A 27,038-nucleotide genomic window follows, 5' to 3' on the forward strand; every position below is an offset into this window, starting at 1 on the left:
TGACCAATTCCCTGACACAGTAAAGTACAAAGATGTGATATCATGCGTGGATTATCAGCTTTATTATGGGTTAATTGGGTTAATTACCCACAGTGCAGCACTCATTCCAGAGCTGACATGTTTGGTGTACCCTTACACAATGTAGTCATGTTCTCCACCTCTCTGCTTCTCACCCTTGTTTTTAAAATGGGGATAACAGCTTTTCCCAGCATCTTCACAAGGAGCTTGTGAAAACAAATTAATACACTGAGATGCTCAGACACTGAGGAAATCCAGTGAAGCATCCAAGGTAGGAGAGAAGAGATGGCCCCACTGTGGTTTACATGAATAGGTATCGTTAGAATGACTGACATGATGCATCAGAATGTGTAATTAATGCTTAACATTTCAAGCAAATATTTTATCCCTGTGACTTCACATAAGATGGTGAGTCTTGATGCAAAACTGGCAGATGCCCCCCCAGAAAAATTCATGCAAGGTCAGTGACCCAGAGAGATGACACAAGCTCCAAGAGTTATCAACAAATGGGGGTGAGCACCTTTGGGTTTTGGCAAGGCTCAGATCCCAAGAAGGGATGATAGAACTCAGGTCTGTTCGCAGGGATAATTGAAGCTTTGGTTTTCAAGCACTGGGAAACACAGTGTATTTAGACCTATAATTCACAGTCTTCCTGTGACATGTAACAGCTTATCAATTATATGTTTTACAGGAAATTTATATTTCCTGCTTCCCTAGAGAGCCCAGAACAAACAAACAAAGCAAACAAATCCTAATTTGCATGACTGTTCACAATTGAAAAAAAAATATTCCAAACAGCAGAGAAATGAGTATTCTGCAGGGAAGAGCAATTTATAGCGGCATTGAAATAAGCTTTTTATATTCATTTCTTGTGAAATGCCTGTGCAACACCTCCCTGACATATAAGCTGTCCCAGTCTCAGGGCAGGATTCCCATGCACATTTAGAGTGGCATATGAGTGATACCAGCAGGGTCAAAGGGAGGACCCCCAAGCACTTCACAGGAGACATTCAGAACTTTCCAGGAATAAATCTTTGGAGAACACATTTTCTAAGATGGCTGTTTATAGCCATTTACGTGATAAAGAGATACTTCTAGGTTCCCAGAGCCCTTTAAGTGCAAATGACATTATACCGTATGTATGTACTGAATGAAAAATAGGACTTGCAATCTAAAAGTACCAATGAAAATGCCACTAAAACATATGGTCTATTATGGTTAAACAGATTTTTTTTTTCAAGGTATTAAGGAAAAAGGCATTAGGTATAATACCAGATTCTGTGCGATGTTGTAATACCTCTACACAGCTTGGCCTATGCCCAGATCCAGTCCTGTCTTCATTTGCATTTGGCCTGGAAGTCAGTAGCAGCTCTACCTATCTATTGAGGGTAGCAAGGCTCTGCAGAGGGATCCCAACAGGTTGGATTGGTGGGCTGAGGCCAACTGTATGAGATTCAACAAGGCCAAGTGATCAGTCCTGCACTTGAGTCACAACAACCCCATGCAGGGCTATAGCCTGGGGGCAGAATACCTGGAAAGCTGCCCAGCAGGAAAGGACCTGGGAGCTCTGGTTAACAGCAGCTGAACATGAGCCAGGGTGTGCCCAGGTGGGCAAGAAGGCCAATGGCATCCTGGCCTGGATCAGCAATAGTGTGGCCAGCAGGACCAGGGCAGTGATTGTCCCCCTGTATTCAGCACTGCTGAGGCCACACCTCAAATCCTGTGCTCAGTTCTGGGTCTCTCACTACAAGAAATACACTGAGGGGTTGGAGCATCTCCAGAGAAGGGAAAGGGAGCTGGGGAAGGGTCTGGAGGGGAAGTCATGAGGAATGGCTGAGGAAGTTGGTGTGTTTAGTCTGGAGAAAAGGAGGCTGAGCTGGGACCTTGTTCACTACAACTGCCTGAAGGGAGGCTGTAGGTGGGGGTCAATCTCTTCCCCCAGGCAACAGAATGAGAGGGTATGGACTCAAGTTGCACCTGGGGAGGTTTAGTCTGGATAGTAAGAAAAATTTCTTTGCTGAAAAGATGGTCAGTCATTGGAACAAGCTGCCCAGGGAAGTGGTGGTATCACCACTCTTGGAACTGTCCAAAAGGCATGTGGATGTGACACTTGGTGACATGGTTTAGTGGTGAGCAATGCTGGGTTAATGGTTGGACTCCATATTCTTAGAAGTCTTTTCCAAGCTTAATGATTCCATGGTTCCAGAAGGATAACTATAATGAACCACATGTCTGCTGTGAACTGTCCCTCAAAAGTGTTTATAGCTCTCCAACAATATATCTCAACAGATGAATTTCACTGTCAGCATCACTATCAAATACTGCTGAACAAGGCACAGTTTCTACCTTTTTTCTGCCACAACTGCTTCCCCAACAAGTTTCTTCCATAGATTTTTACTACAGCATCAGGCAAAATTGCTAACATATAGTTTGCAGATACTGTGACTTGAGTTACTGACCTATAAGTAGCAGTCCTACTCTTCCACTTGAGCTCCCCTTCATCTGTTGGCTACATATGCATACAATTTTTTAAGGTATATGATGAACTTCTTTGGTTTCCTAAAAAAATATTAAATCACTGCCTCATTTACACTGCAGCACGTCTAAGAGAAAAATAATGAAAACAAATTTGCTCACTTGACTGGGGACTAGAAACACATCTAAGCAGTCATAACAGCCATAATTTCTGATTATTGCAGGTTGTAAATAAGGAGTGGAGCTAACTTTGTTCTTTGGTATATCACCATAAACACAGAATATTTGAATCTCTCATGTTTGACCTTACCATGGAATTTCCAATGTCAGGAGAGTGTGGCCCTTGAGTAGCAGTATTCCTGGTGTATATCCCCCAAGCTAAGTACAGCCTACCACAAAGACCATACTCTAACAGTGCTTTCCCTCTGGGAATAATAAATAATAAATACTGTAGAAATTGGTTTTAATCTTCAGTAACACCATCAAAATGTTCCCTGGCTAAATGAGTACTTAAAACAGAATTTTAAAATAGCGTCCAGAAGAGAATTAAGTGTTGTTTAATTTTTTCTTTCTCATAAACCTCGTGAGCCGCAATGATTTTAAGTAGTTAAATCTATATTTGCTTTTCCATAAAAGTATCTTTAAGTAATTGCTCTCATAAAGATCAATACCAAGTTTCAGCTTAAAGAAAATTTCTATAACCAAGTTAGAAATATTTTTCCCTAAATTATGCACTGCTACACTTCTGTGACTGGGACTGCTGGAGAAACATCCTGGTGCTTTCCATAAAACAAACAAAGCAATAAAGACAGAAAATATCCTATACATAATGTGTGCTTAATGAGATTACTCATTGTAAATAACTCATGCAAAATGTTTCCTGATGATGATGTCAAGCAGCTATGTGGGTCATTCTGCAGATAATGGTTTTGAGCAGCTTAATGTTTATCACAGAATTTTTTAAAATGTAGTATCAACTTATGTTCAGGGTTTCTGAGCTTGTTTTGGAATTTTGAAACCCCTCCCTAGTTTCACTGGGATCTCAGGAACTGAAATGGGAGGAAGGATTACATACATTATAAATTAAGTGTATATATATATATATATCTTTATCAAAGGACTATTGCCATTTAAAAAAATATTTTCCCTTTCTTCCCTACTGTTTGAAAAAAACAGAGGAGAAAATGGCTTCATTTGCCTTATCTCTCTCAAAATTTGCTCCTACACCTAATCCCTTCTGTTTACACATACTCTGCTACCCTCTGCCTCTATCTACCCAAGCATGAAGCATTTGCTGCCCTGCTGGGATGTGCTGGGGTTTGCTGCTAATCCAACTCTACTTAAGTCTAGCTGGAATTTTCCCCACTGAATCTGTAAATCAGATTACAGGAGAGACTCTTCAACACCTCCAGCTACTGCCAACAACAATAGGAACAGCATGTTTTTCCCCAGGGAAGGCTGGGAAGAGGTGCTGAAAACAAGAAGGAAGCATCAGAGAACTGTCCAAGGGGAAGGGGGATTTAAGTGGCTATTTTAAAAAGCAGCTTCATAGCTGGCAGTTGGTGACAGACTCAGCATTGCAGGGTACACACAGACTTTTTTAACCACTCTTTTTTAAGAAGTGGACAATAAATTGCATTGAGCACTGGGCAAGGATGGGTACAGGAGACTTAGGAATGAAGAAGATCTGCAGGAATAAAGAGACCTAGCAAAAATATGCATGGCATTACTTTAATACCTCCTTTAAAAATAAAGCTGGGTTTTAGCACTCAGAACTTTCCATTGCCATCAGCACCGAGGTGAAAGACAGAAACAGCATTGTATTAATAGCTCTGTTTTCAAATATTTCACTTTAGCCACAAAAAACATTCACCACCACCCGGATTGTGAGTGAAATTTATTAGCCAACAGGGGTTTAATAGAAAAAGACTTAAAGCTTAGAGAGACCCTGCAAAATGCATTTTTTGGAGTGCAGAGCAATCTATTTATTTTATAGAGCACATCTACACAGGAGAGGATGGGACATCATTAGGAGGCACAATGCTAGTCCCAGGAGAGAGCCGACTCCTGCCAAACAGAGACATTTACTTGTTTTGTGTTTAACAAAAGCAAGACTGGTTTCAGAAACAATTCTTCCAGGCTCATAGCCCTAAACCAAATCAGAATATGCATGTTTCAATATGTTTCTGCCTGGCTCCATATCATGTCAGAACATTCTTTACATAGAGTACAACCACCAGAACCAACTTGCATCGTCCAAGTCATCTTGCACAAGTATGTATTTCTTTAAAACAACTCCTGTGAAGTGAATCTCAACACAAAAGCGTTGGTTTGTTTGAATCAGGAATGTTTATGGGCTAACCCTCAGATCAGGCAGGTTAAATTCAGAATTGTGCAGGGCATTGGTGCATTCCTGTGCCTCCAGTGTTCCCAATAAACTGGGAAAAGAAAAAGCAGGAGTAACTATATCCTCTGTGCACTGATCTATCCCATGTAAATAGAGCAAGAACATCCTGCACACGTATACAGTTTCACAAAGGAGTGCTATTTGCTCTCCTTGTGCTATGGATTTAGGCAAATCGAGGGGCAGAAGGACTGAGAGTTCAGCTGCAGAGCAGCCTGGCACCCAAAACCTTCACTAAATTTCTGCAGAATGTAGCACCTATGTAAAGCTGCAGCCCATGAACTGTGGCAGCAAGTACAGCTGCTGCACTTACCCTGTGTGGACCCTTCCTTAGGTTCACCTTCCCTTAAAGACACTGTCCCCTTCTCCACATCGAGGGGACAGCTGATGCTGAATGGGTTCTGCTTAAGGCATGTGCCAGATCCTTTACCTTTTGTACCCACACCCCTTTTACTGCTCCTTCCTGCTGCTTCTCCGTGGCAGATGATGCCCTAAAGGGATTTTTTTCCATGGGCTAGAACAGTGGGCCAAAGAGCTCTGCTGAGAATGCAGCAGGGAAAAGCAGAGGGATCCTATAAATGCTGCAGGGTGATCCAAGGTGAATGCTTGTGCTGAATGCCAAGCTCAAGAAAAGCTGTCAAGTGGGCTAGAAGGAAAGACAACCCCAAATGTTTTTGCAACACAGGTGCAGCTTCTGACACTTCATTATCTTTACATAATGGATCTAGCTAGCGAGCAGCCACAGTGATGGGGAGGTTTAGTATGATAGAGCACAGTACAGTGAACTCCTCTTGGAGTATTTTATAATCAAACACTACAAATCCTTTGGAAGACATGACTAAAAGTGCAAGTGCAGACAAAGCCACCCTTAGGTAATTCCCTTGATTAAAACTCTCAGACTTAAAAGTGGATCTAATTAAGGACATCATGAAGGCACAGAAAGGCAGTATTCACTTATGGCCTCTTTTGCAGATGGTGAGTTGCCAAACAGAATTGAGAATCTTAATTGTAAGAATCATCAACAAATTCAAACGGGATGGTAAATTAGGGATGGCAAAAGTCAGACTGTTACATAACAGCAATGCTGCCAGATCTCCTGGTTCTTGCATTAGATGCAAAAGGCCCTCCCAAGAGAGGACACAGTGCTTTTTACAAAAAATGCTAAAAAAGGAGAGCCCAGACACAAGCCATCCTCAGTGACACAGATAGCACAGTTGATGAAAGAGGATACCTTTCCTAGCAGTTTGTTTTTCCTTCACTGTTTGTCACTGTTCCCTCCACCACTGTTGAGACACAGCCAAACACATGCTATCATCATCTAACTGAGTTGTCACAACTGGCCAGATTTCTACTTTGCTTCCCCCCCCAAGCTTTTTAAAGGAGGCAATATGCTTTGATGTGTCACTAGAAGTTTTATGTTCATTAATCAGCTTTCTATCAAAATGCTGATGTTTCATAGATATTTTTTCTCTGATAAGGCAAGTCAGTTAAAAAATACTTCTGCAAAAAGACAGGGAAAAATATCGACCACTTAGATGTTAATTTCTGTCTGATTTAATTTTCTCCAAATGTCTGCATTAGTCTCCCAGGAAAATAAGTCTACTGAAGTATAGTAAAATGTGTCTATAAATATCTGATACAGATAAGACAGTCAGAAAAATCTGTTTGGCTGCTTAGAATATTGTTTGATGAAAAAGCAGCAGAAGGTACTTGGGAATTACAATTTATTTGCCCTCACTCCATTCAGCTTCTATAATCAAGAAAAAATATAGATAATAACAAGCTTCAAGTAAGCAATTACCTCAAGGACCACATGTTATACTCTAGAATCAAGCAAATAGCAACCAAGTGAATGGTTGAACTGTATTCTAATAGAAAGGTGGGGAGTTTTTTTATAGACTCAGGATTGTCTGGGTTAGAAAGGACCTTAAAAGATCATGTAGCCACACCCACCTCTGCCACAGGCAGGGGAACCTTTCACTAGAGCAGGCTGCCCGAAGTCTAATTCAGCCTAATCTTGAACACTTCCAGGCATGGAGCATCCATCCACAGCTTCTGTGTTTCAGTGCCTCACCACCCTCACAGTAAAGAATTCCTTTTTTATGTTCAATCTAAATCTACCCTCTTTTGGCTTAAAACCATTACCCCTTGACCTTGTAACTAGTCCTATTAAAAAGTTTTTCCCCATCTTCCTTATAAGCCCCCTTTAAATGGGGAAAGGCCACAATAAGGTCTCCCAAGAACCTTCTCTTCTGTGGGGTGAACAGACCCAGCTCTCTCAACCTGTCTTAATCGGAGAGGTGCTCCAGCCCTCTGACCATTTCTGTGGCCTCCTCTAGACCTGCTCTAACAGGTCCACATACTTCTTATTTTGGGATCCCAGAGCTGGACACAGCACTTCAGGTGGGGGTCTCATTAGAACAGAGCAGTGGGGCAGAATCTGCCCCCTCACCCTGCTGGCCATGATGCTTTGGATGCAGCCCAGGATACGATCAGCTTTCTGGGCTGGGAGTGCACATTGCCAGGTTATGTCCAATTTTTATCCACCAGTACCCCCAAATCCTTCTCAGGGCTGCTCTCAATTAATTTATCTCACATCTCACAGTGTGTGCTGACACTGGTGATAATCTTGTCCCAGGTGCAGCACCTTGCACTCAGCCTTGTTACACTTAACGAGGTTCACACTGGCCCATGTCTCAAGCCTGTGACAATCCCCCTGGATGGCATCTCCTCCCTCCAGCATGTCAACCACACCATTCAGCTTGGTGTCATCTGCACATTTTCTGGGGGTACACTCAGTCCCACTGTCTATGTTGTTGATTAAGATATTCAGTAATATTGGTCCCAGAAACAGTTTCCACTCTAACAGTTTAAAAATAACACTTATTGAATTTATTCTGATCTTAGACAATTTCTTATGCTAGCCAAGACAACGAAGTTCAATCCTTAGTTTACCATTTTTTGTGACAATATATTAGCTATGCATGCACAGATATCTGGTCTAACAAGAGACAAGCAAAGAATACTCAAGATAAATCCTTTTATTTCTTATGGTTTAAGAAACAAATATCCCAAAAGATACCCAAAGCATTTAAAGCCACTATGTAATAAGTCAGGTCATGGTGTTGCATTGAGTTCAACTGCTCTTGACTTGGTACAAATGTCCAGCACAGTTCCAGTTCTCAAAGCATCACACTACCATACTTGTGCTCATGCTGCAACCCTCTTATATAAACACAAAACGACATAAACCACGCCACAAAGTCAATCCAAAGTCTTTAAGAATGGAAGTTAATAATTAGAATGAGTTACTCATTAGTTACTGGCCTAGATCCTCACCTAGTAAAAAACTGGTTAGCTCAACTCTTCAGTTGATATTTTTAAGTGGCTCTCTTATCATACAGGTAAACAATGACATAATTAATTTTAACATATTATAAAGGCAACCAAAACCCCAGAGTTTACAATCACTTGCAAGATTAGTGAGAGGCTGAGGCAGAGTGACAACTTGAATTTGTTTCTCATTCATCTACTCATAAAAGGTGACAAGTTGATAGCTGTGGACCAACATCATGCTGTGGTCCCGAGCCAACGAAAATGTCAACTAAGTCTTGCCAACTCCTTAGCTGCAATAAATCATCATAGCTCTATTAGTCAGCCCTCTAACTTCCAGCATCCAAAGATTTGGCTCTATCTACAATGTATGCTCAGACAAGATATAAATCAATGCAGTGTCAACTTGACCATGGTTGGGCTTTTTCCTTCTCAAATATTACCGTGTCTTTGACAGTTAAAAACAAATCTCGCTCAAGTCATCTAATTTGCAGGACGAGGAAAGCATTTACAGCAGTAATTTTCTATAAACCCAGCAGACCAAATTTTTCTCATTATCCATCATCCCAAAAGCTGTTACCTACACTGGGCAAATGCCCCCACTTAATAGTTTGTAAAGCACTTGGAATAATCAGTCTTTCTTCCACGAGAATGTGGAAAAGATGCCTCTTCCCTTCCCTGCATCACCACCTGGCTCTGGGTGGCTCCCAGTCATCACACTCAGCTGGGGTCCAGTTACACAAATCAACAGTAACTCCACACTCCCTGAGCTGGACACCATCATCACCCTATACCACACTTGTCACTGATCCCCACTGCTCCAAGCTGAACAAATTAAATTTCTGAAGAGTCTGAACTTCTGGAGAAGCACTGCTAAGCCACTACCCAACATATCAACAGCTCAGGCTTCCCAAGGAGCTTGGTCCAGACTTAGGATTCATTTCTGGTTATTCTCAAATGCATTAAGTACGGAAACTTTACCCGCCCGGGGCTGCTCCAAGCACAGAGACTTACCATTCAGTCCCTCAAATCTTTGTATTAAAAGGCTCAAACTTACGGTAGAGTGCTGAATGGGTATCCAGGCAGGTGTTTCGACTGAGCATTTGTGAGATGGGCATCTGCCATGGCTCTGCTGCAAATAAGTGAAAAGGGCATTATACACAACACAGTACGTGCTGCAATCGCTAGGCGCAACAGGCTCCACTCCATAGGGAACAGCTAGGAGTTTGCTCACGGGCATCACGCCTCACAAGGTCATTTTCCACTGTCATGTAGGAAAAATAATCTGCAGTTTGCAGGACAAAAAGGCCTCATGAGCTGGCCATTAATTTTGCATTGAAGTTCCGGGTTATGTGGATGAAAATGCATCCACTCAACCCCAATCATGTGTCATCTGCCTTCCCTCCACACTGGAGTGTTCAGAGAACAGTGGAGCATTAGTCAGCAGGTAGAGACTTGCTTTTTTCCCCCCATTTCATGGCAGGCTGCATTTTTCCACGTTGTCCTCTTTGAACCAGTGATAGATACAGCCTGAAATACCCATCAGGGCTATTTTCTAGGAAGAGTAAGTATGCCCCAAATTTTTAGGGCGTGTTTCTTTTCTGAGCAGAATGTTCTGCTTGCTCTCCAGATTGGTCCCTGGAGAACATGAGCAAGTACTCAAGACTCCTGCAGTTCCCTGAAACTTTGCAGAACAAAAAGAGAGGTTAATTTAAAGTCTAATGTTCCACATGGCAGTGCAAGATGCAACCATCAGGCCTTCAGGCTGATCTTCCTGTAATTTCCCTTGCATTTGCTGTGATTCAATTACATTTCAGCCAAGGTTTGGAGCCCATCAGAATGAATTGTACAGCAGATTGGGTCAGAGTCCCTGAAGAAAAGTTCCGAATGAATTCTGGTGTCTGCCACCATTACTCTCAGCATTTCACATAAGAGCTGAACTATTATTTAGCTCCCTGAACTGGAGGATTCTTGTAACCATGTATTTTCCTGAGGCTGGAAATAATATGGGAAAAAAAAAATCTTTCTTCTTTTTATTTTCATTTAAGCTACATATATCACAAGCAACTACAGACACCTTTCTTTTCCCCATGCTGAGAGTAAAGGAGAGCAACCTCTGCAAACACTAATGATTAGATTTCACATGATTTTCAGGTTTGAGTATAATTTAATAACTACTAGTGCTTTATACTTTATCTCCAAGAAGTTAAGATTTGTAAAGCAGTGCAGTACTACTTTTACAAATAAAAAAAAAAAAAGGAAAAAATGTGGATATCAGTTTAAGCTTTGTATTCTCCAAAACTTAAAACTGGTTATCCTTTACAATTTCAATTAGACAATTTTAAGAAATATTCAGAAAAACAGCTAGCAAGCAAGAAGCATTGTACCTTTAGATGAAAATTTAGACAGTCTTACTTAAAAGGATTTGAGAAAGTCACTGCTATCATTGCAGCACTATCCTGTGGGTGTGTGTTATCTCTGCTAAGGAAGGGATGAATGCAACAGCAAATGATGTAATCCTATCAAAATAATAAAACTATAAATGAATTCTGATGGAAAAGACTGCATGAAACACTAGTAATTATTTTTTTCTTTAACAATTGCATACTTTCAATCTTTATTCCAAGGCAAGTTAAAGGCAAGGAAATTAATAATGTGCTTTGGACTGAAAACATTTTCCTGATTGAAAAGCCTGATCTTACAGAGGAAACAGGAAACTCCTCAAAAAGACTCCTCACATATTTAAGAGGATACTTTAGCAAAATAAAAGCTATAGATCTCATAGCAGGAGGGGCTAATTCTCTTCAAGTACTCTGGTCTTTGAGATTCATACCTAAATTGTCCCAAGGCCTAGAATCCCCTGGCACTTGTGCATATTCAAAGGTCAAAGAGACAGCAGTAACTGGGAATTGCTCAGAGGCAGCAGTTCTACAGAGTTCCCACTTTTTCAGGGCAAGAGCTGGCCTGGTTGTTCCTCTGGGATGGAGGGTGACCTGCATTGTTTGGCCTTTCACAGCTGGATATTTGAATTACTGTGCTGGTAACGTGACATTGCACTGGTACTGTCTGAGAAATGCATGTAGTTCAAGGGCAAGGACTGAAAACTTTTCTCCTATAGCTTTTTGGAGACTTTGAGTTGGATTTTTTTTAAATTACAGTTGATTTGTTATTTGAATGATCACTTCATTTTGTATTGTGTAAAAGGTTTTCATATCTTTCCTATCTTACATCTTCACCTAGTTGAAACAGGTCTTATGTACAGAATTGTATACCAGCTGCTGGTAACACTTCCTAAAAGTGCTCAATTTTTTTTAAATAGCCAAAAGCTCCAACATGTCATATCTAGAGAAACTAATTTTAAAAAATTAGCTAAAGCGTCAACTGTACATAAAGTATTCTGCAGGCATAGGCAATACAAGTAAGCATAAGAATAAATATATTGGCAAATATTTAGAAGCTGTAGAAGGAATTAATTTCATTTGATTATTACTACTAACATTTTCCTCAGCTTAGGAGTTTGGTATGCAAAAAAACACAGACCTTGGTCTGCCACTACACTAAAAAGTTAAAAATCTCAAAAGTGACAAAAATCCATATTTAAAATCATCTCTCTTCAGACAGCCTTCAAGAGAGGACAGAAGCACCTCTAGTTTGTTTTTCATGTTTGCTAACAGTGGTATGCAAATAAACCTTGCCCTGCTATTTGGGAGAATATGATCCAATAAAAGTCTTCTCCATCTTAAATGGAAAGAAAGAGGCTGTTTCTCTACAGCTTAGCAATGAGTGATTTCCAGTCTTGCTTTACCCTCTTTCTTGGAGGATACTCAGCCTCCTGCACTAAGCTTCATCCTTGAGACAGTTCCAATGCAGTGGCAGACACAGCCATGCAGGCAGAGACTTTATCACAGCTTAATGAAATCGAAGCCTTCAAAACACACAAGAAAATCTTCAGCTTGTGTAATTTTTGTATAAAGAGACCTTGGGACACAAAAGAATAATTCCATTCTCATTGCTGAATTCAGCATCAGTCACAGCTTTTTTTCTGGGTTGATGCTTCAAATGCTTGATAAATTGCATAGCAATGATACAGTCAGGAACCAATGAAGCAATGAACAGAGTCAGATAGAGATGCTACCCTCACATTCAGCTCGAGACAGTGCAATTTCTTCTCTGGAGGCACTGATACATGTAATTCCCAAACCTATGGGTTTATCAAACCTCAAAAAATGCAGACCCCATCAGTACCAGGAGACAGAAAGGCACCAATCTTAGGAAACAAAAAACAAGGCTGCAAGCCCTTCAGAGCCCATGGACAACACCTGCCTTCCCAGCAAGCAACCCTTAAGCAAGCTTCTTACATGCTTTTCTCAGTCAGGTGTTAAAATAACTGACTGCTACCAGCACTATTTAGCAGCATCAGTGTAATGTATTTGGAAATGCATTAACGCAATGCAGAGTGGCAGTGCATCACTGCCCACTGCAATATTGCAGAGGGAAATAACTGCATGTTGAATACTGAACTGGAAGGTGAGAGCATTGTAGCACTGCACAAGAAAGGCTTCAGGTGACAGAGATTGCAGTGGCACCTCAGCAAGCTCTGGGTAAGATTTCAAAGAAGAATTCCTCTTTTGTGTTGAGTGACTTTAGGAGCAAGTACATATAGCTTACTGCCACTGTCTCATAGTCAGGGAGAGATTTTATATCCATAAAATATCAATATCAATACCAAATTTGGATGGCCAAGTATTACTTAACGTGATTGTGTCTGGAGACACATTCAGAGGTAGATCTTAGCTCTGCAGGAAGATGGAACAAAATCAGATAGGATATTTAGGAATATAAAGGTTCAGGGCTCATTGAACTGCAGCACTAAGATCTGACTTAATAGTCTTTCTCAGAGAAGATATTGCTGATCAGAGTCAAAAGAAGTCACAGGTTATATTCCATTTGTATCCACAGAAATGGCCAGGAATACAAATACAAGAAATTGTATACAAGAAAACAAGTCCTTCAGTGAGGTCTCCAGAAGCAAAAGCATTGGCTGAAATCAATCCCAGTGGAGTATTCTCAGCTACTCCTACACATCCTTGCAAATTATCTTCTCTGATGCTCTGGAGAAATTAAAATTGTAGATCTCAACTAGAGGTCTCAGACTGAGCAAAGTATAATAATACCAGGCCATACCCCTGGCCTAACAATTCACTCATAAATAACCATTCCCTTCTCCTTGACTGCACATATCTTCTAATTTTCCAGAAGTCTTGCATCAGGTGAATGGATACAGAAGGAAATTTGCACAGCAGTATCAAACAGATTAACACAGAAAAGAAATACATGTTTATGTTGAGCATAAGAGCCACAAGACACATCTTTTCTGCTTTTCCAGCTATGTGAAATGCATAAAAATGCAGCTCACCTTGGCACTGGGAAATTATCTTCCCACCTCCACCCAGGTCCTCAAAATACCAGAAAAAGAAGCAGCTAAGGATGCATAGCTCGGCTCTCATTAAGCAGCACTATTACTAATTGAGCTAGAATCAAGCTCTCTTGTTTCCTTTTTCTTGCTCAATGTCTTCCACCTTGCCTCACCCCTGCAGCTCTCCACTGCTGTGCAGTATCGAGCCCCAGCCATATCTGCCTGAGCTGTTAATTGAACATTTTCTGCTCTCAGTTTATAGAGCTCTTCATAGATTTATGGAAAAAGAAATCACCCTTCTCCTTTCATAGCTCAAAACTAGTCTCAATAAAGACATCTCTCTAAAATCACCAAATTATAATCTAATGAAGTCTATTGAAAATTTCAGTGGCACTAAACAAGGTCAGTGCTCAGAAGAAACGAAGTGTCACCCAGAAATGGAGATCAAAGTAATTCCCTTCCATTCTTGCTGCTGCCATAGAGACCAAGAGAGGGGGAAGAGGGAAAGAAGAAATTTAACAGACTTAATTCTTCCTGAAATTTATAATTAACTACAAGGGGAAAGGGACTATTATAATATTTCTAAAGAATAAAGGAGAAAAAAGTTGAGCTTTTGACAAGATATAATTACCAGACATTACATATTCAGTGCACATTGGCTTGTTCTGTGTAATTTTCTTGAGATTTCCCCCCCTAAATGATTTTATTTTTCTAGAAAAGACATGTGTCTCATCAGTTTACATTCATAATGTCTGAAATCCAAATGCCAGAGGCTCACAATAATTGTTCCAAAATTTAACATTGGTAAATAAAAATTTGAAATAAATACTCAGATACACTCCCCATGTGTCAAACTTCCCTGAGTATGTTCTCCAGCTAAGATAAATGGTAATCAATGAAAAGGATCTTCCTACTCTTCTAAGCCTGTGCAGTTTAGCCAGCAGTCAACTCATAGTCATCAAAGCTGTCCTCAAGTACCACTTCAGAATAGACTTTACTAAATTACATGTAAATTTTATGGATTCAGCACTATTACACTTTTAGGGTCTGGAAGGAAAATACCACAGTTTGAAGTGCTCATCAGCACCTAATAATGACTATAGAAAAAGATTTTGATTTTTGCTAAATGTCAATCTCTGGGGGGAAAATCATTATGTTTCTTTTGTTTTCAGTTTGTTATAGCCAGGAAATTCAGCACAAAAAAAAAATTAGCTACCCAGTTTATGATTCCAAACTGCAATGATTCAAAGCCTGGAGTCTTGGAAAGAAAAAACAACAAATGTTGCCCAGATCTATTAACAATATGCAGGCACACAAAAATGTGGGGTTTTTTTGGTTTTTTTATATCCAGCTAAATTTAAATCAAATCCTCATGCACTATAGCTCTCTACAGCTCTGTTAGTTTTGGTAAGATTATACTAGTCTGTAATACCTGAGGCCCTAGTTAACCTCAGTATCTATATCGAGCTTTATAATTTCCTAATTTTGGGACTGACCCCACAGCCTCTCAGAGACATACAGCTTGTCTTGTAGGAAGTCCCACAAAAAAATTGAACCACATTCTCTAAGTATATGCCTTTTTAAATCTCTACATTGAGGTTTTTTCAGATTAACATAATCGAACAGAGGAGAAGGGATGGGACAACAGGTCTATGACAAAGTCACCTCAGCATAAATAAATATTTTAACTATTAGCTATTTGCATTAGTTTCAGGCCCCAATAATCAATAATGCAACTGAACCTTCTAGTGGATTCATCTGTGAAGTGGGGTCAGCAGCTGGCACACAGTGTGTGGACCTTCTCCTCACCTCCAGCAGATGACCTGATCTCATGAACCATTCTGGCCCTCTCAGAGCATCTTAGAACTGCTTTTGCTGCCACTCTAAAGTAGAGAGGCTGGAACAGCAAGGTCACTTCAGTGCTGCCATCTCCACATTCTTCCATGCTTCAGCCATGTTCCAAAAACACCCTCCAAATCAACTGAGTTGGTTTTAGGAGTCAGCTTTGTGGGCTTAATGCTGAATGAGGTTTTCCTTCTCACTTGGCAAATCCACAGTGTCCTACTGGGACATGAGACCTGCTCCTGTATTTCCCTAATACAGCACACTATCAAGAGGGATTTACAATGATATATTTCACGTCATTTCAAAGTGAACTAGCCAGACAAATTTTATGCTCTCCTCTGCTTTACTCCTAACTTCATGCTACAAAGTGGGGTGATGAGTAGTGCATGGAGTGGGAGAGACCTATAGAAAAGCCATGCCACACCAAGGGTATAAGGCAGCTGTTTGTCCTGTGCTTGACCATTGTGGCTTCCTATTTTCCATGACCATCATGCATATTGTGAGTTCTGATCGCACATCTGTTCAGAATTTTGCCTAAAGTGCACACAGTGGTGTCCCCTGTTCCACATATATGGCTGGATGAGCAGAAGAAAATAGGATAGACAGATGTTGCTGGCTCCTGGCAACCTTGTCATTCAGATTGTACACATGCGACTTTAGGATGGGTTAACAACATAAACAAGCTTACTGCTTTTCTCCCCAGCACCATTACAAAATAGGGCTTTTTCCTTCCATCTTTATTTCCTTCTTTTAAACATGTGAATTAAACTTTTAGAAAAGGTGCTGGATGGAGAGCCATGAAAGGAGGGAGATTGTTAATTTTTTTAACTAGACTAATACAGAAATTTTTTTAAAACCTACCAAAAAAAAAAAACAAAAAGAAATGCTAAACTTCTTCTCTAGTGGAATGAACTGAGCCTTTTATTAACTAAAAAAACACCTCCAAACCAATTATTTTTCCAGTTTTCCAGTCACATGAACAATCACATTTTCAATTAATTGCTCCACAGGGGTCAGTGACACTCAGATTAAATGTAGGACCTGTGCAGTGAGTGATCTGGTGTAAATCTCTGCTTAATTGGAAGCTAACAATAATCTCTGAAAAGGAATAAATGTTGCAGAATTTCCAACCTTTTTATGACAGAATTTATTTTTGTAGCTAAACAGCCAAGCTCAAGCTGAGTGTTCTCCCTGGTTCTGAAGGCAAATTGCCTGGTTTACAAGCTGGAGGACACAGTTCTGGGACACAGCAACCCTACTGCTGCCAGTGCTCCATGCTGAGAACTTAGGAGTCAGGAAACAAACTGCAAGTGGCTTAGGATTTTTGAATAAATTTGGAGTTTTTAAATGGTGTCTCTTCTTTGTGTACATATTCTCAAAACACAGAAGCTTTCAGGTGATAAAATCTGAGACCTTAAGCAAACCTCAAAATACAGCTCCCAAAGAAAACAAGTGGAAACCAACACTGATAGTTCTTAGGGACATTAATAATGGTCAGGATACTAAAACACTAGACTAGATTGCCCAGCAAGTTTTAAAATCTCTATGCTGAGAGAAGGTCTTTAGCTAACCCTGCCATTGGCTTTCTGGGTTTTAATCCTGCAGAGCTGCCACCTCTGAGCTCTCCTTTCTAGAAGCTCGGGCCAGGAAGCTTTTGGGGTTTTTGCCAGTGAAAGCTGATTGCCTGTTCTACACCACCTAACACCAAGAACTGGGGGTTCCAGGGAAGCAGCCCTGCTACAGTAAGCAACATGGAGCTATTTATGTTCTTTTTCCACCAGTGGCAGCTCCTATTCACAAGTCTGTAAAAGGCAGAAGGATGGAAGGAGAGCTGGTACCTAGAGCAGAGGACAGCATGTTGCCTTTGACTGTTGGGAGGCACAGTGGGAATGTTCTTCCTTTTCAAAAACTCCTGGTGCTCCCACTGGGACAGAGTCTCAACCTAAGCTTTAATTTATAGTGAATTCTTTATAATGATAAAATAATGACACAAATTAACATGTTTTATGTGACAGCAAAAGAAAGAAGCTATGCTGGGAACATGATCAATTAAAATAAACCAGGGCAACCGTAAGAAACTGTCCTTGACTGATTCAGCATTTCTGTAGTCCTGGGTTCAGAAATGCATGGAAAAATGAAGGAAACAAAAAAGAGGAAGAATTTGTACAAATTAATATCTTAAATCTCTCTTAAATGTACTTCACACTTTGGCTGAAAAAACATCAGTAGGATTTAAGACTTGGCAAGGTATATCAGAAATTAATTTTATTAGATGCCATCTTTTACCACACAGAGTTCAAAGCAGGATCTGTAGATCCATTGAACACAGTCTACAAGGGCACATTCACTCCACCACAACATTTATGTCATTTTCTATACTGCAAAAATACCAACAATTCCAGACTAAATTTAACGATCAAGTGTTAAAAATGTCAACTCTTTAAAGTGTTCATCTTTTGTAGTTTAAAAAGCATTTATCTTTTACTCCCTTTTTATAGCTTAAGATCTGAAGAATAAACCTGATGTATTTACTCCCTCTGACATCAAGATCCACTTTTTCAAGACAAGAATGGCAATTACTTCCATAAATCAGACAAATGGCTATTCAAATAAGGACAATTAACAGATGTGAGGTCAAAAATGACCACACTGTTGCTCTGTAGAAGTCATGCTTATCAAAATTAGTTTTGTAAAAATCACAATTGTTCTGAAAAAGGTCTGTTCTTATGGTAGTGGCAAAAACTGGCATAACAGACAAAAATTTCTCTTGGTTTAAAGGAAGGAGAGTTACTCCAGTGAAAAAAGAGCGAGTAAGATCATAATATAGACCCATACAACACTAGTCCAGTTATTTAAATATGGCACCAAGTAAGATGAGCAAATCACTGCAATTTCTTTGGTTTCACACTGTTGCAATATGAAAGTGTTCTGAAACTAGAATTTTACCATTATTCAGCTCAATTACATATAATATTATGTTGCTCCCACACGCATCTAAATAGCATGCCACGTACAATTGTATCTTATTCCAGCATCAATCTTGGCAGCAAAGACTGAATATCTGGAGTTGCATATTTGAGGTTCACTCACATGCTTGACTTTCAGATCATTTCAGACACTCAGCATTGGATTCAAGAGACAGAAAAGCTGAAAGGAAAAAATGTGTGTAGATGGAGTTGGGAACCCTGCTCAAGGCAGCAGCAGTAGTGAGCTGGCAGTGAATCCATGTTTGCTATTTCCCAGAAGGCCTTGGTAAAATATTCAGTGGAAAACTTTCAGTACCAATTCGTAAAATAAATAACTGATGTCTCTTGACACATTAAAAAAAAAAGGTACTGGGACACATTCTTCTCCGATTGTACCATCCTAAAACTTGACTTATTCCCCTGTCCCAAATCCAAGTCCTACACACCTCCATCCCAAACTCTCTAGGCCAAGGATGGATGCAATTGCAGGTCCCCACTGCATGACAAGACACCCAGAAGAAGGGCTAATCACAGCTCTTCAACCTGCCTCTTATTTTGAATTGGAAAGCAGCACTTGGGAGTGTAAATTGGATGTTTAGCATGATCTTGCATCCCAGCTTTGCTCAGCAGTGCTGCATCCCCACTGCTGAGCACTTGCCAGTGGTATTGCATCAACAGGTACCCACAGGTGCCCCAGCTCTGCTCCAAGGCTGGTTGAGGATATAGTCTCAGATCCAGCATGGCTTGTGGGAGCCAGGAGGACCTGGAAAGAACAGGAGGTGAATGAGGCCACAGCCTCTTCCAATTTATCTTCCCTCTGTGACCTCATTCCCCTCCTGTTCTCTTCCCATATGGGCTTCTCCACCAGCAAGATGGGAATGACAGCTGGCATCTGTTTTCATGGCTCCAGTGTGCTCCCTGCTCTCTGCAGTGGCCACCCACCACCCCCCCTGCTGCCCATGGGTGCCCAGGGTGTATCTTCCTGCCCTTCTCCACGTTACAGATGGGTGTCCCCATTCTGCATAGCTGTGACGCAAAAAGTGACAGCACTGATGACAGCAGTGCTAACCCCTGCTTTGCCTTGTCATTTGTGCAGCCTTCAGGTGTTCTGGCCACCCCAGGCATTTTGCAAGTCCCGTGGAAATGATGAAATTCCTCAAAAGTAAGGCAGAACAGGGAGCACTGTGCTGAGCCCCAAAGCTGGATGTCCCCTGCTGAGTGCTCCTTACAAACCCCACCACCAGCACCACGTGCAAAGGTGTTACACACACGCGCTGAGCTGCCTGCCCCGCAGCAACAGGGAGGGAGTTCCCTTATCATCACCCTGTCCCTTATTATTAAGTTAGTTTGCTAAGTTTGAGGATGTCTCAAGGAATCATTCAGCTTATCCCTACACCAGATCTTTAGGTTGGGAAGTGTCCTTAACCCTGAGGTCCTTAGCCTGCCGCCGCTGTTGTGGAAAAGAAATTGTCTATATTCACATTTGAAAGGAATTCTTTAGCAGGACTGTTTCCAAACAGTCCAGTTAGATCTAAAATCAGTATAAAAGTGCTGCACTGGGACCTAGACTTTTTTTTTTTCAGGCCCAGAGAGGCAAAGTAATCTATGTTTTTTCCCCAAAAAAGCCACAATAAGCCACAAGAAACTTGCATCTCTCCAATCAGAAACACCATGACTATCTAAACTACATCTGATTGGCCTCCTTAAAATCCTAGGACCCATATAATGCCCCCTTTCTTTATTATTCTTTAGTTTACAGAATAAACTGATAAGCTGAGAAAATATGTGCAGTATACCATGTATTCTGAAAGTGCTCTAGTTGCTGGAGATATTAATAGACACAAGCATAGACTAAGATAAAATATGAAATCCTTTTCCTTTTGCTAGTAAAAAAATAAGTAAAAACCATATCATTTAGGAAGTGATATAGAAACAAACTGCATAATCTACAGATAAAGAGAACAAAATGCTCATGGAAGCAAAGCTTATTCATCACTTTATCTTGCAACCTGACACAGTACATGCTCAATCTATTTAATTACAGGAATAGAAAAATAGCAGAGAAATAATTTACACAGAACAGCAATGTTTCCAGTCCTACCTTGGTCGTGACAATGCACAGACAATCCATTCTGTAAATCTCCACAGGAGTGTATGTAAATCATAAAAATAAATCAGCAAGGGTGAGGAAAAGCTTTTGAATAGCATGAACAGAACCGGAGGCTTGAATCTGCACAGCCGGCTTTTCCAAGTGGGGCCCTCATAAGAAACTCGAGTCCTCCTCCACAATGCTAAAGGCAGTCATGATGCTCACAGGGATCAGTAAACCCACTAGAAATCGTCTCAAGCAAAACTTCCAGGTGGCTTATCAGGCTTGATTGCTGCATTGTTCAATCTGAGATCAAAATATGCTGTTGAATGGTATGCAGCCCTCTAAATGGGAAGATGAGAACCACAACAAGCACAAAAGAGCAAAAGCATCACATTTCAGCCCTAGCTCTGGTTTCACAATTCTGATCTGCTGTTTCAGTATACCCATAAGATTTCCCTTGCCAAGTCTCTCTCTCTCAGCCTCTCTCTCGCTCTCTCTCTCTCTCTCTCTCTCTCAATCTCTCTCCCTTTCGCTCTCTCCTTCCCTGTCTTTTTTTTCCTCCCCCCTTTCACTCGCTCTCTCCCTCCTCTTCCCTACTAACTCAGAGCAAGCACAAAACACACAACTATCGGGCCCATCTATCACAGCGCTGTCACTTCTCTGCCAAAACAACTGCTTTGGGTTGTAAGGGGTTTTATTAAGAGCATGATTCCTACAAACACACATTGCTGGAAGTGCATGACTGAAACATGAAGGTGTGTGCAAGAACTCGTGCGTCACAGCTACAATTGCTCAGAATTACTGGGTCAGATTCGGATTTGGGAAGTGAATATAAATAACAGCTGGATAAGGCGAACATGAGCTATAGCAGAAAATAATCAGTCAGGGGAAAGAACCGGGATTTGCATATTTACACATGCACGTGGATCTGTCAAGCACAACAGTGATATAATTATAGTTTACCACCCATGAGAAAAAACCCTACATTATATACATTATTCAAAGCTTTGCAGGGGAACCTTTTTTTTCCCCACTGATGAAAATTACATAGAACTTTTAATTAAAAGGAAGCACCTTAAACAACAGAGCTCAAACACTCCTTAAATTCTCTCCCAAACTTTTCTTGCATCGTTGACAGATCCACACACTTAATCTATTTATCTCATGTTCTCTGTTTTGCTCGGAGTTTTACAGACTGTTTAAGCCCCGACAGCCCTACCTTTCTTGCAGTGATGGTGGTGCAGAGCTTGCCTTTCAGGTGTTTTACATGAATCATTCTGAGTTAGAAAGCTTGCTGTCAGCTCTTACGGGCTTCCCTCTCTTCCAGATAGAGGAAGAGAGAGAGAGAGAGAGAAGAAAGAGGGAGGGAGAGAGAAAGAGACCCAGAAGGGGAAAGATATGTAAAGTGAAAGTTCTGGCCAAAGAGAGAGGAAAATCAATGCTCCTATTCACTGGGAAAAAAAAAAAATACAGCCAACTGGACTGTTGACAGCAACAAGAGGAAATGTCTAGACACCCATACATTACAATTCACCTTTTCAACGCACTGGACAGCACAAGCTCCCCTGGGTGCTTTGCTGAGGATCTCTCATTCTCACTCAGAGCTAAAATATGTTTTTAATAAAATAAGCCTTTCCAAGAAAATAAAATGTTATTTAAGAGTCATCTCTCTTCCATAAATTACTCAGGTTATAACCCTAATATTCCTGTGATTGTTGGAGCAGTGAGACGCTCAGTAAATGACACATATCATTTTGCCAAAATGAGGTCACTGCTACCCAAAGTTACAAAATCCATAGTGAATCAGATATGTGGTCAGAGAGCAATCAACCCTCCCCCAACTATTAAAGTCTTGGTGGATATAATATCTTAAAGAGAAAGTCTCCAGAGCACTTAGAACTGTGTCTAAGGCTTTAACTCACTCTGAGCAAACACATGTGCACAAAACAAACTTGATTTGCGTTTACAGGCTGCGCTAGAACCCGCAAGTTTTCTCTCTACTGAGGTTCAGTCCAGTAGCCAAACAGTCAGACACGTTTATTAAACTATAGATTACATGAAACAGGGAACTTTCAAACATCTTTGAAGTAAGACCCAATTAAATATCTCCTTAAGAAGAAATTAACCTATTAATATGGTCTAGCGTAAGCCACTCTTGTGTTTTAAGCATTATTGAGTAAAAGGGAATTCAGCCAACTCTAAAATCAGGAGATATTTTAACACTTGGGTGTAAAGAACCCAGCAATTTGTTCTCTTGTAATTGATAGGTTCAAGCTGATCTACTAAGGTGTGAGATATTTCATACATATAATTACCTAATGACTTGGCTGTAAAATTTCATCTCAGACTTGAAACTGGCATATGGAGATATATTTTGAAATTGGTCTCTAAGTGCATGATCTGTAAATGTTTCTACTTGCAACTCTACTCTCATGAGATGGTCCCAGTGTATTCATGAGCCTATTCACAATATATACGAAAAACAGAGGGATTCAGTGCTTTGGGGATGCTTATATGAACGTGACTCACCCAGCTCCCTCAATGTACCAGAAAGCTTCTTCCTGCACTCCTCCAATTTTTGACTCCTTCCATAAAATATGACAATAAGCATTTAACAGGGCAGGATTTGCACATGTGCTCCTCAGGTTTACTACATGATGGAGCAGTTTGCTCCCTGAAATACTGCCACCTACTTTCTACCTCCATAATCTCCTGTAGCTCCAGACAGAAGGAAGCCATGTTTTTGGGAACACAGACCCCAGCTTAAAACTTTCACAGGCTGATTTTGGTTGTCAGTCATAGCTTCTAACACACACTGGGAACAGATGACTGTCAATGTGCCTCCAGTGTTTCTTCAAAGATACAGTCCCTCATTTCCATCAACAACCCATCCCAGACCCTGAGAAGAGGCTGAGCTGTTTAATTTTATTTCTCCAACTAGATTTTTTTTTCCATTCATTTTTTTCTCCCCAAGAATAAAATTTTCAATTCCTTAGCACTGCTTTACCTTTCATTAGCAGCACCTCCTTCTGCTCTAATTTCTGGAAGTCATATCACTGCTTAATTCTATTTTCCCTCTGTTCTTCCAGGCTTCTTATTATATGTACATAGATCCTGACTGAAATCTACTATAGAATGGCATGACCCAAAAACAAAGAAAAGTGAGGAGCAGCCATCTGGGGTGAAAAGGCATGGTTTACAGTTGCTCATAGTCAATTTAGATGGTAAAAAATAACTTCTATGATAAGCTCTGACTCTTGGGAGGCCTTAATATAGGAAGAATAACAACTATTTCCCACTGTGACACCAGTGGCTCTGTGGACCCCCATGTGAAAACCATCTGCCCAGGTGACTGTTTCCTTCTCCTCTAATTTTACCAAGGTATCTGTTTCCAAGCGATACAAAAACCAACAATATGAGGTGAGTGTGTAAAATGTGATGGTCTTTTAATTGGTTTACACTGGACAATTTAATGCTCCTTTCTGGCATTAAAGTCTTCATTGTATCCAGGTACTTCCACTTGGATAACCAAAGCATAGGGTTTAATTAGGCCACTATATTTAGAACCACAGCCTGCAACATCTAGCTGAATTCAATATTTGTAAAGGCAAGCTTCTGTAAAAGCTAAAGTCACTAGAAAATATTTTGACTTTTTTTTAATATTTCATGATGCACCTTTATAAACACTTCTTTAATTATTTTGAAACCCAAATATTATCAAACAAAAACTCTAAAGGAAAATAGATTGCTAAAAAAAAATTAAAAAAACAAAACTGGCTTACTTTCAATTATCCAAAGAGTAGAGATTAAGAAAAACAAGGGTACTAGGTCTCCAAGTTTCATAGTAGACACCAAGAAAGGAGGCATATAACCAGACTGTTAACCTTTCATTAGCAATGTCAGCATCTTGAAAAATTTAACCAGTGACTATTTAGAGCTAGAACACATGAACACACACATGCTCTTATAAATATAGAGAAAGATTTATTTACTCCTAATGTATCTGAAATTGTGTACCATAGAGTGATGGTTGATGGTATTGCATTCCCAGGTTATACTCTCTTTCTTCTTTTCAGGTTCTATATTGCATCCAAACATAAGCTACAAATAAATACTTTCCTGATTACACCTTCCAAGAGGGCAATTGATGTTGTTGGCAATTTATGGTTTTACATAAGTTGAGCCACACTATATAGTATAATATAGATTATATATATATATATAATATACTATATATATGCTATAATATGCTATATATATATATATACACACACACATTATAATAATAATATACTATTTTACATATAAATGAGCCAGAGATCATTTATACCACTAGAACCCAGTTCCTGTGGATCCCAACTGGCTACTTAGTAGGTTTACACCAGGATACAAATTATCTGAGTAAGTCTATGCTACAAGGGAAAATATCAAATATCATGAGACAGTTTCTTTATGAAGGCTGCTTTGTGGTACACAAAAAAAAAAAAAAAAAAAAAAAAGAGAGAGAGAGAAACTACTAATCTTGTAGATCCTGGATATGTAGTTAAAAGCTGTATTAAAGATGAAATGTCAGAATAAATCCTTCTTCATCCAGGAAGAGAAGTTAATAAAAATTTCAGAAAGCACGTTCTGTATACCTTAGCCACTAAGAATTTTAATGTAGTTCCCAGGCTGAATCAGAGGCCCAGGAGTCCTGGTGTTAATTTAAAGATCACCAAATTAGCAATTCTTCCCCTCCTAACTGCAGCAGCCCTAAGAGCAGCAGCTCTGCAACTGGCCTGAGGCCCAGGAGAGTCTCAGACAGAAGCTATAACACGAATCATTCCCTTCACCCGTGCATGGCAAATTTCACTGCTATTTAGCACAATCAATGTTGGAATCCTGACCAATTTCTCCAGCTGGTAGCTTGTCCAATGAGAAGAAATAGATAATTTTCTTTTCTGGAGGGAAGCTCAGACCTTGCCTCTCAGAGCCCTGAAGGTAACAGGCACAGGGAGAAGGGAAAGGTGGACAGGTAGCTCCACTCCTTCATCACAAGGTCTGTGCACCAGGTGGCCATGGTGGCCTTGGGCTCAAGAGCCACAGAAAAAAAGTTTCTGTTTCACAGTTGTGGAGGGAATTCCCTCTCTTCTTACCCCAAGTACATTCCCAGCTTACTACTCCTTTATGCAGTATGTGGAAGATTGCACCACTTTAGCCAAACAACTGCCCCAGAAGAGGAAAAAAAAAATCCTACTTCTGTTTTTCGAATAGACAACCCACTAGGCACTTCCCTGGCTCTTTGCTGAGGGTGTTTTTGCCAGCAAGAGCTGGTCCTTGACTGCTGCTGCTGGTGGTGTGTTAATGGCATTAGCCTCCTGCTTTGTGGGACAGCAGTGCTGTTGTCTTTCTGCCCCTCCAGGAATCAATATTAACAGGTCAGCAGGGTAGGTGACAATGGAAAGGACCTGAGGAGGTATTCATTCCAAACTCCTGATCAGGTTCAGCAGTGAGATCTGACAAGGTTATCCAGGACATTATCCAGTCAGGTCTTGTAAATCTCCACAGATGGAGACAGTGCAACCTCCCCAGTAGTCTCATTGCCACAAGCTCACCAGTTTGGGGTCATATGAGAAGGCAATAAGGCATGCCAGGAACACAATATGACTTGTAGGGTTGTAGGACATGCACTTTCATCATCACAGCGTATTGAGCAGAGGATGGGGACGGGTTTTTGACCCATCCCAAAGCTCTGAAAGTCTTTGGACAAGCTAGCCTTTCTAAAGCCCCGCAAGTTTCATTTGTTTAAATGTTTTCAATGTTTTTTATATCTATTCTTTCCCATACAAAGCCATAATTGTTTTCTTGTTTCCCACAAATCCCTTACTCAAAATGAAACAGAAGCTCTGCTGGCTTTGTGCAGGCTGGAATGCTCTGCACCAGAATCACATGGTACTCAAGGGCAGTGTTTCCTGAAGTGGTTCTCAATTCTCAAGATCAATGGTGAATGAAGAGTTCATTTTCATTCTTGAGCATTATTCCTGGGGAAGTAAATCTACCAACTAATTGATCATCAGCAACTGAAAAGCTCTGGCACATATGTTCAAACATGTAGCCACTCTTAAATAGCTATGTGTCACTGTCATAGCAGCCACTAACACTCAAGCACACTCACTTGAAAAAAGAAATCAGACAAAATGATGCTCTCAAGTGAACTGGCAAAACCACAAGTTCCTGGAAACGAAAACAAAACATCTGTTATCTACTATCCCATGATACCGGGAACTGAAGAAAATACCACTCACAGCTCTGAATGTGTTAGAGTCTGGCAACGGAATTGCCAATTCTTGGAGTTTCCTCTCAGATACACTATGTACTGGAGAGCTACAAACAGCATGAAAACATAGTACATAGAATTGCTGATGGAGATACATTCAGCCCAGGGCTTTGCAAGAACTCTAAGTAGGGAGGATAGTGTGTTGTTCAGCTGGACATTCGTAACAGAAATCA

At 40.4% G+C, this 27,038-nt stretch overlaps 1 protein-coding gene across 11 annotated transcripts in view; it reads right to left on the minus strand.

Annotated features, from left to right (window-relative positions):
• DLG2 (discs large MAGUK scaffold protein 2) overlaps window positions 1-27,038 on the minus strand; it is a 981,187-nt gene that overhangs the window by 809,080 nt on the left and 145,069 nt on the right. For 6 of the 11 annotated variants that reach the window (XM_085065660.1, XM_085065786.1, XM_085065682.1 and 3 more), the window contains one exon: window positions 9,288-9,362. The exons of 1 other annotated variant lie outside the window; for it this stretch is intronic. In XM_085065660.1, coding sequence (XP_084921786.1) covers window positions 9,288-9,362 — 75 coding nt within the window. Of the gene's footprint in view, window positions 1-9,287; window positions 9,363-20,558; window positions 21,209-27,038 lie in introns of those variants that run through there. 4 more of the 11 variants (XM_085065695.1, XM_085065744.1, XM_085065735.1 and 1 more) reach the window with 4 other exon arrangements.

Source organism: Lichenostomus cassidix, chromosome 1, assembly GCF_008360975.1.
Source record: "Lichenostomus cassidix isolate B80296 chromosome 1, HeHo_3.0, whole genome shotgun sequence".
NCBI classification, from domain to species: domain Eukaryota; kingdom Metazoa; phylum Chordata; class Aves; order Passeriformes; family Meliphagidae; genus Lichenostomus; species Lichenostomus cassidix.